General features: G+C 44.0%; 1 protein-coding gene across 1 annotated transcript; it reads right to left on the minus strand.

Annotated features, from left to right (window-relative positions):
- Positions 1–9371: 9371 nt before the first annotated feature.
- Positions 9372–10460, minus strand: GPR6 (G protein-coupled receptor 6). The gene has a single exon (XM_047101312.1). The coding sequence runs from the start codon at positions 10458–10460 to the stop codon at positions 9372–9374; it is 1089 nt and encodes a 362-aa protein (XP_046957268.1).
- Between the last annotated feature and the right edge of the window lie 4526 nt (positions 10461–14986).

The following is a 14986-nucleotide window of genomic DNA, read 5'->3' on the forward strand; positions in this document are numbered from 1 at the left end:
TAGCACAATCTTTAGTCGACAACAGCCGCGATGACAGCCGAAAGGCATGGCGCTGAGAGAAACAGGTAAGAAACACAAGGCGATTGATGCCGCACAACACCATCAATGTACATGGTGCTGTACATGAAAATACCCGCATAGAAAGCAGACAGTCTGCAGGAATACATCCAAACAACATGACAAGTCATTGCATTCCCTCATTAAAAACATATCAGGGGCCTATGTCTATCACAGAGACCTACCTCGTGAGAAACCACTTCTTCCACCGAGAACAACCATATAAAATATATTTGAATATGGCTTTACTTAGGAAAGGGGTCTTTGTAGATGTAATTAAGGACCTCACGAGATGAGATCAGCCTGGATTATCTGGGCGGGCCCTAATCCAATGACAGAGGTCCTTATCAGAGACAGAAGAGAAGACACACACGGGTTCTAGACGGCCATGTGAAGATGGAAGCAGAGACTGGAGGGATGTAGCCACAAGCCAAGGAATGCCTGGGACCACCAGAAGCTGGAAGAGGCAAGGAAGCCTTCTCTCCCAGAACCTTCGAAGGGAGCATGGCCCTGCCTACACCTTGATTTGACTTTGGCCTTCAGAACTGTGGAAGAATAAATTCCTGTTGCTTTAAACCACCTAATTTGTAGTAATTTGTTATGGCAGCTAAATGAAACTAATACAGCACTCTTACTATTTCCCAAACAATGCAAAGACTGTTTTCTCCATCATGCGGCTTTTTTTTCCTAATTCACAAATTTCTGCTCTTAGACAACCAAATGTGATTGCCGTCTTACATTTTAGTTCTATGTATATTGTAAACTCAGTAAGACAGTGTGATTATTGTTTTGTGAATATTTGATAATTTCATTTAAAAATGACCTGACTTGCCAGGTGAAAAATGGCATCTCGTTTTAATTTACATTCTTTGGGTAATATAATTGAACAATTGTATATCTTCCTTTGTGAAATGCCTTTCATGTTTTTCTCAATTTTCCTGTTGGGTTCATTAACATTGTCTCAGTTTGTAAAAATTCTTCAGATGTCAGAGAGTAATCCTTTTGTCACATATATTTTTAAAATATTTTCTTTACTATGTTCTTTTAATTTTGCTTATGACAGAATTTGTTTTAGCACACATACTTCAATTTCTTACGTACCTTTTAATTTTGCTCATTGCTTTTTACACTCAGAAAGCCCTCCCTTCTCTATATATGTCATGGATAGGTAGGCATATTTTCTTTTAATTTTTTAATAGAATAAAGATTTACCTTTTAATTCATTAATCTACATTAAACTTAATTGGGGGAGGTAAAAAAACTCTTGAGTGATTAGGCTAAACGCTTAACCTAAAGTCCCTGAGATAGTCAACTGCATGATTTAGTTGTTGAAGATGGCATTTTAAGCACCAAACGACACACAGAACAGGTGTTGGATTGAATGACCGGGCACAAGAGAGTTTGGCTCTGGTGTTGGGGGCAATGACTCAGCTTGTCTACCAACTCATCGAATGCTTAGCCAAAAATATTGTCATCCCCAACAATGGAGCTGGAAGCTGCCACCAAACTCTGCTTCCTGGGTGGTATCATTCTGTCTTGTGGGCTCTGATGGAAAGAAGAAGAAGCCGATCTTTGAGTTTTCAATGAATGATAAGCAGAGTCTGGGGTCAAAATTCCCTTCCCCCATTATACCAAAGAACCTGCACTCTGAAGTGGTGGGACCTTAGGTTTGTAGTCTGGAAGAGAGAATGTCAGGCTTTGCAAACAGTTCCATCAGTGCCCTCCTGCCAAAGGTCAGGCCTGGGTCATCACCCCTATAATGCTTAGAGCCTAGTCCAGGCACTGAGGTTGGTGGGGTGTCCTGGCCCAACTGCTTTTCTAACATATAAGGAAGGGACATCTCTGAGCACACAAGGAGGGGCAAGGAAAGGCCGCAAGACAGATGAGAGCACCCCTCAGTCTGTATGGTTGACAGATCACCAAACACCTCATGTGACAGGGAAGAAAAACCAGGAGACTTGGATAAACTGAGTTCCAGATCTGTCTTCCCTGTTTAGTAGCGCTGCAATCTTGGGTAAGCGTCCCGCTTTCTCTGAGACCCAATATCACTATCCGAAACTCACGGAAGCTGTACAAAATGTCCTCTAAGGTCCCTTCCAGCCCTCACCCTCTCTGATGCTACCACCCAAACTGCCAGCAGACCCAGTGGCTCTCTGGACAGAGAAGGTGGTCCCAACATGGAGAGGAAGGGAGACAGCCACAGGCTCCTGAAATTACATGCAATCTGCAAAGTCCAGGCAGGTTGGTTTTCATGTGCACATTGCATGGTATAGAAAGTTCTGCTGGTTTGGTACCAGCCTATCCAGTGATACCCGTCGCTGATTAAATGTCACAGCAATAAAAGATAATGTTATCAGCTGTTGCCATTTCAGTAATAAAGTGGATGTGCATTCACGGCGGTGGAAATGTGATTTATCAAATGTTATGAAACAAATGATTATTTAGCTGTCTTTACCTTCTGCCATGGTTTTCATAAGCATCTTTGTGTAAAATATTTGCAAAACAGATTTAACACAGTTCCAGCAAAAGAAAGAATGCTGTCTCATGCTTATTTACTGTGTGTTCCCATTAATAACAGTAATAATAACGTCTGGGGGCAATTATTCTTTTAATATAAGGCTTACTTGAATATTACAGTAACACCCCACCATCAGGCACTATAATCATTCTTGGATTTGATCACACCATGACTTCCAGGACGCAGCTCTCACCTGCACACCAAATGACCTGTAATACATAGACCCTTTCTCCCTAACATAGATAGCATTCCCAGACTAAGTAACTGTGCTCAGAGGATTCTCTTAGTGATGATAAGTCCTTCTCCCCACTTCCTTCCACTTGCATGGCTATATTCAAATGTATTCATCTAGCCACCACTCTGGCTGGAAATGTTGACTCTGCTGGTTATGTACACGTCTGGGATTGATCCTCCTAACAAATGTCTTTCTTATGGCTGCAATTCTCTAGAAAATAATTCGGTTCTGCAGAGCATCCTTGAACACGAATGACTACTGGATGTATCCTCTTAGTGAGTGAACCTTGGGAATCATCGTGTGTGTGTGTGTGTGTGTGTGTGTGTGTGTGTGTGTGTTAGAGAGGGACAGAGCAACAAAGACAGAGAGACAGAGAGAGAATATGTGTGTGTTTGCTGGTTAGTTTTTTGTTTGTATTTCTGTACAAAGAATCTGGTTTGAGGGAAGCTGAGGTGACATAATCAGTGTCAATGTTATCCTGTTCAAAGATGCCTAAGTATCAAAGTTTTATTTGAAAATCAAAGATCCAATATTTTATAGCAAATATGTAGATCTTAATTTCAGTCCACCCGAAAAAGTGGGCATAATATCGATTTGGATTGCTGTTTTGGAGATAAATCTTCACTAGGTGTAAAAAATGTTATACAAATATCCATATGTTGTATTCATATTATTTTCAGAGCCATAGTTAAAGATAATGAAGTGACAATTTTTGAGATACATACATTACTGAAAACAGATAACATAGAAAAATAGGAAAGAGGGAAACTTGAGAAGCAAAATGCACTTAAGGCTATGAAATCTAGACTAGGTGAAATTCAGCATTCATAAAGCTTGATTAATAACAACATCAACAGGGGCACCTGGGTGGTTCAGTCGGTCGAGCATCTGACTTCAGCTCAGCCCCGTGTCGGGCTCTGTGCTGACAGCTCAGAGCCTGGAGCCTGCTTCAGATTCTGTGTCTCCCTCTCTCTCTCTGCCCCTCCCCTGCTCACGCTCTGTCTCTCAAAAATAAACATGAAAAAAAATAACATCACCAACAGTCAAAATAGTAGCAGACAAGGCATTTGTGATGCTACCACGTGCTAGGCACTGTTGGGCCTTTATATATTAACTCATTTAATCCTTACAACAACCCTAAAAGGTAGTTATTATTATGACTTCCCGTTGTACAGGTGAGAATTTGGCCAAGGTCTCACAGCTAGTTAAAAGGTCGGGAAATTACGCTATAAGATACAGTTCTCCTCTCCCCATTTTCTTTTTCACCCCCGCTCCTAAATGACAGGAATTCTGATCCAACTGGTCCATCTAGTAAGTTGCCAAGTGGATGATGTCTCTTTCTGGCTGGAGTTGTAGAGACAGCAGGACTCCTTGTCTGCAGGCTTGGCTAGTTCCTTTCGCCTATCCTCCCAGGCATATATGCTTTGTTTCTTTTGGGTAAATACTTACAGGAGTGGTATGGCTGGGTTGTATGGTAGGCATACGTTTAACTGTTTAAGAAATTACCAAACTATTTCCCAAAGTGTTGCACCATTTTACAGTCCCATCATCAATATATGAGAATTCCAGTTGCTTCACAGCCTTACAATACTTGGTATAGTCTGGCCTTCAATTTTGATTAAATGATCGTTATCTCAAGTTCATAGCTTTGTTCCCAATGTTGTTAACTCAGGTTCTTGATACTTCTTGATACTTAACTGGCACTCCTCCTTCAGATAAATTGAGGTTGTCAGATAGGAACTCTGTGCACTTCCTCCCACCACCTATAAACTTAGCTCTATCAGTACCAATCATTCCCACCTTGCCTCCTGTCAGAGCAGGGGAGCTATGTTTCCACCTCCTTCTGCCTAAGTCCCTCTCTCCCTGTGACACTGTGCCCTAGATCCCATTCTCCTCCTCTGAAGCCTCACTTTGTCAGCCATCTTTCTTCTTTTTGCTATCCTCTGCTTTTCTAATTATATAGTACTTGCCTCTCAGTCTAATAATGTATTCAATTCTTGCCTATATTTAAAAAACAAAACAAAGACTATCTTGTGACCCCTGATTTTTCTCTAGCGACTACTCTATCTCCTTCTTTCATTTAAAGTTAAATTTATTGAGGGGCGCCTGGGTGGCTCAGTCGGTAAGCGTCCAGCTTCGGCTCAGGTCACCATCTCACGGTTTGTGGATTTGAGCCCCATGTCAGGCTCTGTGCTGACAGCTCAGAGCCTGGAGCCTGCTTCGGATTCTGTGTCACCCTCTCTCTCTCTGCCCCTCCCCTGCTTGCACTCTGTCTCTCTCTGTATCTCTCTCTCAAAAAATAAACATTAGAAAAAAATGTTTAAGCTACATTTATTGGGAAAAAATGGGAAATTTTCCATTTCCTCCTCTGTTCACTGCCATCTAGCCTTCATCCTGCTTTCCACTGAAACTACTTTCACTTAGGTTCCCATGACCCACATATTCCTAAATCTAACACTTTCTAAATCCTCTCTTACTTCACCTTTGGGCAGACTTTATGCAACTTGGTCATTAACTTCTTAAAACATTTTTCCACTTGACTTTCCAAAGGTCTCCCCTGGCTGCTTCTTCTTGGTCTCCTGGTTTTTGTTTGTTTTGCTTTTTTTTGTTTTTTTGTTTTTTGTTTTTTGTTTTTTGTTTTTGTTTGTTTGTTTTTTGCTTCCCTGCATTGTGCTTTGCAGATGTTATTAAGGATCTTGAGATGGGGAGCTTATCTTGGATTACCTGGGAAGGCCCTTAATATAATCATAAGATTTGACTACAGAAGATGGCAATATGACCATTTAGGCAAAATAATATACTGAAGATGGAGGAAGGGGTCAGCGACTAAGGAATGCTACTTTAAAATATGGAAAAGGCAAGGAAGCAGATTCTCCCCTTAGAACCTCCAGAGGGAGTTCAGCCTTGCTGACACCTTGATTTCAGTCCAGTGAAATTCATTTCACACCGATCTCCACAACTATAAAAGAATAAATGTGTATTGTTTTAAGCTATCAAGTTTGTGTTCATTTATTATAGCAGCAATAGAAAACTGCTATGGGCCATGTAGGGCCCTTCATACCTTACAGGCCCCTGTCCTAGGACTCTTCCAGCTGTGTTCTTTCTCTTGGGGTCAAAGTCTATGTCCCCACTTGTAGGCCAGGCATCAGGTCTCCAGGACCTCAGAATTCTTTACTCAGGAAATTCTTGCTCAAGTCTTATTTTCAGGCCTAAATACTTCTTTCCCCACCTTTGTCCTTTTGAGACAGACTGCACTGCTGGTGGGGTCATGCCTGGATCCAAAGGGTGGTCAAAGGAGCAACTGCTTGTGAGGGGTGAGCCACTGTGTAGACAATAGAATGAAGGGCACAAGAACTGAAGCCAGGAGACCAGAGAAAGTCTTCTATGGTACTTCCGGCATGAGATGATGATAGTGGTGGCGATGGGGAGAAAAGACTGGACTCTGGGTATATTTTGAAAATAAAGACAAGTTTTGCTGATACATTGATAGGAGGTATGAGAGAAAGAGAGGGGTAAGTGTAATTCCAATGTTTCTGGCCTGAACAGGTAGAAAGATGGCATTGCCATTAACCTAGATAGGAAAGAAGGGAGAAAGAGCAGATTTTGGGTAAATATTAGTGGCCCAATTTTAAATGTGTTACGTTTTGGATGCCCATTACACAGCAAAGTGGGTAGGCAACTGGATGTTTAAGTGAATCTTGCCTTTTTCAAAGAGTGTATACTTCCAGCAACTAGCATACTGTCTTGAAACAGGAGAGTCTTAATATTGGATACATCAAATGAATATGTGACATTCCTCCATAGAAATATTTCAAGACCTACTCACAGTTTTATATCTGCACATCATCAAGTTGGTTAATATGAAGCCTACTGACATTACACAGCTTGGCCAACTGCGTAAGCCAGGATATTAACAACCTGATTGTTTAGTATCTCCTTGTTCTTGGCTCTCTCAAACATTTTGATTAGGACTAGGGCTGAAGTTGAATATTAATACCAAATAGATTGAAGTCAGATCCATGGTCCCTCTCTTATTATCCTAGTGTTGAACTTTCTTAATTCACTGATTGCAAGAAATTTTTCTCTGTAATTATAAAATGTATAATGATATTGACTTCTTTGTTCCATCTCTAAAATTCTATTTTTTTTCTCCACCACATGTTTGGAAACGTTTGCAGCCAGAGCTTTTGTTATTTCAGTCTGCTTGAATGCATTGTGGATACTAATAGGGCCTGAAAGTGTCTGACGACGCTGAATAGTCTATGAAGGTTAGTTCTTTAGAAAATGTTAATTTGATGAATGAGCAATAACACTAATCTTCCTGGCTCTAAATTTACAGACACTATAAAACCATTTGCCTATAAAGCGTACTATATTTTATAGTTTTAAAAAGGTCATACTTCTGTTGCAAGATGTTGGAGACTAGGTTGCCCATGCATTTTCTCTTGTATCTTTTATAGTTAAGCTATTTTTCCCCTTTACTCTCCAGAAGTTTCTCTTGTCAAGTTCACCAATGATATTGACATGAAAAAAATCTATAGTCATTGTTCTTAATCCTCATTTTCCTTATTCTCACAGCAACATTGACACAGTTGACTACTTCCTCAATAAATGCTTTTCCTTCTTTATTTTGTATCATTGTGCTCTCTTGGTGTAATAGTTAATTTTATGTGTCAACTTGACTAGACCACAGGGTGTGCAGACATTTGGTCAAGCCTTATTCTGAGTTGTTTCTGTTTGGGATTAACATTTGATTTGGTAGGCTGAGTAAACAGATTGCATTCCCTAATGTAGGTAGGTCTTAGGTCTCATCTAATCAACTGAAGGCAGAAAAGAATGATGAGCTAAAATAAGAGAAAATTTCTGTTGCCCAATGTATCGAGCTCAAATACTGGTCTTTTCTTGCCTTTGGTCTCAAATTAAAACATCAGTTTTTCTTGGATCTTGAGCCCATGGGCTCTCTTGGTTCTCAGGCCTTTCAAAACAGACTGGAACAATACCATCAGCTTTCTTGTGTCTCCAGCTTTCTGACTACACATCTTGGGACCTCTCAGTCTCCAAAATTGCATTGATGAACCAATTCTTTATAATAAATATCTGTGTGTGTGTGTGTGTGTGTGTATGTGTGTGTGTGTGTGTGTGCGTTTATTTGCTTGTAGGCCATCTCCTCCATGAGAATGTAACACTATGAGCACTGAAACTTTTTGTCTACTTTGTTCACTTCTGTATTCCAAGCCCTGGAATTGTGTCTAGCAAATAGTAGGCACTCAATAAATACTCGTGGACCGTATGAAAAAATTCGTTTGTGGTATTTTCCTAAGGCCTAAGACCAGTAACAACTTGTGCTTGTGTGCATATTTCTTCATAGATGTTCAAAATGTCCATACGTGTTATCTTATTTATCCTCACATCATCTTTTAAGAAGGAGGGGAGGGGGCCATTTAATTATGACTCATATCCATTGGTGGGATGGGAATGTTTGGTCCCCGGGAATCTTAATGCCCTGTGTTTTGAAGATAAGGCTGCTGAGCATACCTTCACTTACCTCATGAACAATGTATCTTGGAATCCCGTCTTTGAAGAATTTATTTCATAAGGCTGTGCATTTTGCTACAAGATCTGGCCAGCAAAAATATACTCAGTCAATATGAATTTTAAACATTTAAAATTCTTTCCAGTTTGGAAAAGCTACAACTAAAAGTTAGGGTTTCAGAATTGCACATATGGTAAGAGGAAGGTATGGTTTCAGACATTCTCTGGAGTTTGTCTTCCAAACGCAGAAACCAAGGGGCAGATTAATTTGCACAGATAACACCAATAACCCTTTAGTGTCCTATGAATACTGCTATGTGAATATATTACTCCCTCTCAACCTCCCACTGCAAATCTGTGTTAGGTATCTCTGACAATTTATGAACAATGTGCAAATGCATGATTTTGTACATTAAGATTTCATAAGAGGGAGATGATACATAATAAACTTTTTAAGTAAATGTACTAATAATTCAGCTCTTAAATAGTAATTCGATAGTCACATGCCCAAAATTACATTTTTATTATGTGTTTATTTGTGTACAAAATACGTTGTAATTTACTGACGCATGTGCAGCAAAATATTCTATCACATACAACAAAAATACACCTTTTACTTTCCTTCCCCTGCCCCTAAAAATGGCAACACTGTTTTGGCAGTTCAGCAGCTAAAAATAAAGTGCTATAATTAAGCAGTATTGGGATGTCTTCACTTGACAAATGTGATGTACAATTTGAGTATACAACCACATCTTAGTTTTTTCACAGAACAGGAAATTCCACATCCTGAACACCTCCAGAAGATACAAATATTTGTATATATATGTACACATGTATACACTGTATATGTAAAGTGCCAACGAGCCTCTTTGTCCTTTGTGAGTTTGATGTATTTATGTTTATTCTTTCTTTCTCTTCCCAAAGCCAGATTCACACTATTGGTGTCTCAGTTCATCAGCAGGCACCGAGAAGTTCACGGAAGGCTGGCTTGTTGGGGGTGTGGTGTTGGTGGGAGGACAAAGAAAGCCTTCAGACCTCACTGGGGGACCTAGAACGGAAGGGCACTTTGGACTGGAAACAGCCACAGAACAGGAGCCACAGGGCACGCTGAATCTCCTGGTTGCGGAAGGCATAGATGATAGGATTGATCATGGAGTTGTAGGTGGCGGGCAGCAGGGTGGCGTAGGTGTAGACTGCCGGGTCCTCGCGGCTGCCTACCACGCAATAGATGGCGAAGGGCAGCCAACTGGCGCCAAAAGTGCCCAGCACCACAGCCAGCGTACCCACGCCCTTTCTGGTGGCTGCGAGGTGGGGCGGCGCCAGGCAGTGCTGCTGCAGCGCGATCTGGTGCGCGTGGCGCCAGACCACCTGGCAGATGCGCACGTACAGGTGCAGCATGATACCAAAGACCGCAAAGAACGCGGCGGACAGCAGCGCCACGTGGCTGCGCGTCAGCGGGCGCACCACGCTGCAGGTGGAGCGCTCCGCTAGGCAGTTCCAGCCGAGCACCGGCAGCAACCCGAGGCCTAGGGACATCGTCCAGGTGGCAGCGAGCAGCAGGTGCACGCCCAACAGGGTCCGGCGCGAGTAGTAGGTGAGTGCGTTGTAGAGAGACAGGTAGCGGTCCACTGTGATGGCCAGCAGGCTGCTGACCGAGGCAGCGAAGGAGGCCACGAGGAAGCCCACCGTGAGCAGGCTCACCGTTTCTGAGGGCACCACGTACTGGAACACGAAGTGAAGGATCAAGCCGCAGCCCGCCAGCAGGTCGGCGGTGGCTAGGCTGCCCACCAGCACGAACATGGGCGTGCGCAGCGCCGGGGTGGACGCGATTAGCGCCACTACCAGCGCGTTTTCGCCTGCGATCACCGTCCCCGACACGCACAGGAGCACGTCCCAAGGATTCACCGCCGACAGTAGCAGCCCCGGCGGCCCCGCGGGCAGCTGAGAAGACAGCTCGAGGGACGCGTTAGCCGCGCCGCCGCCCCCCAGCGCCGCCGCTGCAGGGGGCCCCCATTCGCCGCTGTCCCGCGCCCCTGCCGCTGTGGCCGCCGCCGCCGCTCCCTCGGTGGTCACTGCCACCACCTGGGAGTCGTTGAGCGAGGAAGCGCTCGCGTTCATCGCTGGCTGACGCTGCACCCCTGCGTGGAAAAGGGAGAGCGAGCGTCAGGTGTGTGGTTCACGCCGCCAGGGAACTTTCCCCGGGCGCGGGTGCCTCGCTCATATTGCTCATCCTACCCCAGGACCCCAGAGCAGAGCAAGGAAGCAGTGGCTGAGAACCTAAAATTAATAAATACCTGTTGAGTACGGAGTGAGCGTGTGAGTGAAACGCACACGACTGCTTCACGGATATCTGAGTTTTTGCACAGATATATATATATATAGAGAGAGAGAGAGAGAGAGAACATGCGCTTGCATACACACAGATCAGTCCCGTAAGTGTGCCCGTAACTGCAACAGGCACCCGTTTGCACCTGGCTAGGTAGGGGCATCAGCCCTGGCGAGTCCTGCCCTGGGCTCTGGCCGACCGGGTTAGGCTTTTTCCTAAACTAGGTGGCGGAGTCGCTGTCCGCGGTGCTGAAAGCGAAGTTTCAGAGGTCGCGGAGTCCAGCGGGCCCTGAAGGCCACAGAGATCCCTGGGAAAGGGGTTTGGGGGAGGGAAGCTGGGGGTCTGTGTAGGGGAAGGGTGTGGAGTCAAGCGTGGCCCTATTTCTTCTGCTTCAGGGAAGCCCCCTGGTCATCCTTCACCCCTTCCTTTTTCAACACCCTCAAAGTTCCTCTCGGGTGTCGGGTGCTCACCTGGGGAGTCAGGGCCTCAGGAAGTCGCTGATCATGAGCGCTGTGGCGGGGCGCAGGCTGCGCTCCCCGCGCGGACAGACTCCACGCCTGCGGGGCGGCCGGGCCCGCGCGGAGCAGAGCTCGGGGCGCCTGTCTCTGTGCCGGCGCCGCCGAAAGTGAGAGACACGGTTAGAGGCAGAAAAGGCGGCTACGAGCAGCGCGCCCGCGGAAGACTGACTGGCAGGGAGCGGTGACGTCAGGCTCCCGGCTCCTGAGTGCGAGCCGGCACTCATTCCCCTCCACCGCCCATCAGTACCCCCCAGCTCCGTCTCTCCTCCCCCAAAGTACGTCTCCGAAGGTTCACGGAGGGAGGAGAAGACGGAGCGGCCACCTCCTGTCCAGAACCTCCAGGAATGGGATGAGTGAACGAGGAGAGGAAGAGAGGGGTGAAGTCTGGGGGTAGGGAGGGTGAGCTGGGAAGAGAGGGGCCAGGTGTGAGCTGCAAGGCCGGGCTGCAAAGCCTTGGGCCAAAGGTCACCAAGAGGGTCAGGTCGAAGTATGAGCCCTGGAGAGGGAGGAGGTTGGGGCAGGGAGATCTAATGACAGAGTTGCTACCTTAAAAAAAAATACAGTACTGTGTTGGGGACAGGAATGAATGAACTGGGGGTGGGGGTGGGGCGGGCGATGAGCTTTTTGAGAAGGTGTTTGTGGTACAGTGTCAGTTGAGTAGAGCCCGAGGGGAAATGGAAAGTTGTGGGAAACAGAGAAAAGATGGAACATTTGAGGGAAAACAGGGTTTTTTTTTTTTGAAGTTACCTGTGCAATTCCATTCTCTCTCCCTCTGTTCTTTCTTCTCTCTCCCGCCGTCTTTCCTGTACTCTACACAGCAGGTTTCACCATGATTTCCCAGCCCAGTGTTCCCCAGTTTCAGTGCTGATAGTGCCCTTGGAACTTGCTCTTCAATTAAATACCAGGTCTGTGTCTTGTTAGAAAAGAAGAAAACAGCAAAATGTGATTTACTTTCCTGGCAACAGACTTTGCCCTGTTAATTAGTACCCTATAAAACAAATTACAGGATGAAAATAGTGACAATTCAGCTGCACCAGACTTCAGTAGGCAGGAGTTTTATTTTCAGCCCAGATAAATCATCCTTTTAGTTTAAAGGTGTTTTGTTTTGTCAGTAAAATACAAGTAGTAGACTTCTTCTTTTATTCAATCAGCCAGAATCTCCAATAGTTGTACTTAGGCAAAAGCTGAAATAATTGACTCCTTCTAAAGCTCTAAAATAAACGATTGCACTTTGGCATGATGGCATTATACTGAGGTCATAGCCATGCTTTTCAGGGACCACATGCTTTGGGCGAAGTGAAAATAGATGTTTGTTATTGATGCTTCCTCTACTTTTCCCTGTGTATCTTCTTCCCTTTCCTGGCTTCACTTTGCCTCTAGCCCCATGAGCTCTACAAGGAAAAAACAAAATAAAACAAAATTCAGACTGTCTATAGGCTGGGGTGGGAGGTAGATTTTTATTCTGGCTTTTTTCCTTTAAACATAGTGCCCGAGTCCAGATTCCTCCTGGACACTCTGCCTTAATGCAGCTGAACTTAAGTAGAGGAAAGAAGGATAGCTATAGGACCATTCAGTTCTTTGCTGGAATAGCCAATGTTGGACCACAGAATGAGTTTATACACATTTTCTCCTTTTGGGAAGTTTATAAAATTTTCCAGCCACCATTTCCACGAATCCCCAAATTGCCTGAAGTTCTAAGTTTCCGAAAAGAGCTATTTTGGGTTTCAATAAAAGATTCTCACGTAAAAGCCAAGAATATTATTTCAGAGCTGTCAAATGAACTGCCAAACCACATGTAATAACATGTTAATTACAAATTTTCCAAACAATTAGATAAAGGCCCAATAAAGGAGGGGAATTCTTAACGTCTGAATGTCATAATGCAGCAGAAAGTGTGAGATTGAACTTGAACAGAGATCCTGTGTTTTGGACACCCTCAGGCGCTCATCATTGCCAAGAGTGGACTTTCTGGTGGTTTCAGGAGGAAGATAGCCCATGTAGAATTATGTACCTAAATGCTGGTTGAGGGTTCATAGGCTATTTTTTGGTTATGCCAGTCTGTGTTTATTTCTCTCATATGCTAGGCTGAACATTGAAAGTAGACAGAACATGTTCTTTCAGGCTCCTCCTTATCTCCCTCATGCCTGTCCATCTCCTGGGAAGCAGAAGATGGGAAAGAAGAAAAGTGTGTGGTTCATTGGTAATGGATGAGTATTACATGTACTTCATTATATACTCTGCCAACAGATCCTCGCAAGTATCTGCCCTTCCAGTAGTCTGTTCAGCCTATGAACAAGATGACATTTTCCACTCTCAGCCTAGTTTATAGGAGGAGATTGACACCTGACCCAAGGTGAGATAAGACCAGCCATCCTTTGCTGGACCAGTGGCTAGATTCCTCTTCTTGAAAATTTGAACCAAGATACTTTGTGACAATCGTCAGTCAGTGTTGGGCTCTGGACCTAAGAGATCATAACAGATTAGAGCTGGAGCACTCATGTTGAGCCTTGTGTGATATGAGTAATTGGAGGAATCCAGGTGCAATGAAAGAATAAAGCAGATGTGTAGAAAGGAACAGAAATGAAGATCAAATGACTGAGAGATGGAGGGGATGACTTTAGTCATTGTCTAGTTCCTGACTCTGGGAGTCTGGATCCCTAGATGTCTTGAAATTGACATTTGTGTCTCTACTACAAACCTTCCTAACCTTGAGCTACTTTGAGTGAGTTTCTATTCTGAAATCCTTGATACTTCATGAAATATACTATTCATCTACCAGCTTGTCTGGTTTGGGTTATGTTTTGGGGCATGCAAAATTTTGTTTTCTGGCTTGTAATCACAGGTTGAACTCATCTTTGCCAACCCTGTGACATGCCCATCATATCCTCTGGTGCCTTTCTATTCTAGTACTGTCCAAGCATGAACATGAGAATGCTTTCCTTGTCAGAGGTTATGCCCAGAAATTACGACCTCTCAATCACAACTCTTTCTCTGGCTTCCCTGGGTATCTCTTGCCCATTTTAGCCTAAGTCAATGGTTCCCAACACTGGCTGTGCATTAGAATTACCTAGAAAGCTTTTAAAAACTTTTTTTTTAAGTTTAAAAACTTAAAAAAAAAAAAAAACTCCTGGATCCCTCACTCAAAGATTCTGATTCATTTGGCCTGGAGCGAGGGCTCAGCATCAGGTTTTCTATAGTCTCTAATAGAACCAGGGTTGAGAACACTCGCATAAGTGATCATTCAATCTCCTTTCTTATCAGTTTAGCATGCAGGAGAACTCCTGAAAGAGTGAACTGGAGTTTGGAATAATTGGAACAAAGGAATTATAGCAACAATCCAGTCACTTAGTTTAATTTCAGATTTAAGGCACTAACCAGATCTTCTCTGCAAACCTTTGATTTTCCACACGAACCTCTTTTATGGCCCAAGATCAATGCTGACACTTGGTTCCCATTTGGCTCTGATGAGCTCAATGGCTCCCATCAGGGTCTAAGCTCTGGTTGTTCTGGACCCTCCATTTTTCTGTAACTTTCAGTATACCTCAGCATCTGCCCCCTTCCTTGTTCTTAGTTCACAGCCATTTCCCAGGTGTGCCCTCTCCTGGCCCAGATTTTTGCAAATCAATTCTGTTTTACAAAATTAGACCTACAGTCAGACAAGCTGTCTAAACCTTATAAAACTAGGTTGGAAAGACCCATGCTAGCAATTCTGGCCTATCTCTCTGGGCATCTGCCAGACGCCGCTATAGACACACACACACACACACACACACACACTCCCTCTACATGGTTCTTAGAGA

Source organism: Lynx rufus, unplaced genomic scaffold (genome assembly GCF_022079265.1).
Source record: "Lynx rufus isolate CCGP_SWC_20201006 ecotype Redwood Valley unplaced genomic scaffold, mLynRuf1.p SCAF_6, whole genome shotgun sequence".
Classification (NCBI taxonomy): Eukaryota; Metazoa; Chordata; class Mammalia; order Carnivora; family Felidae; genus Lynx; species Lynx rufus.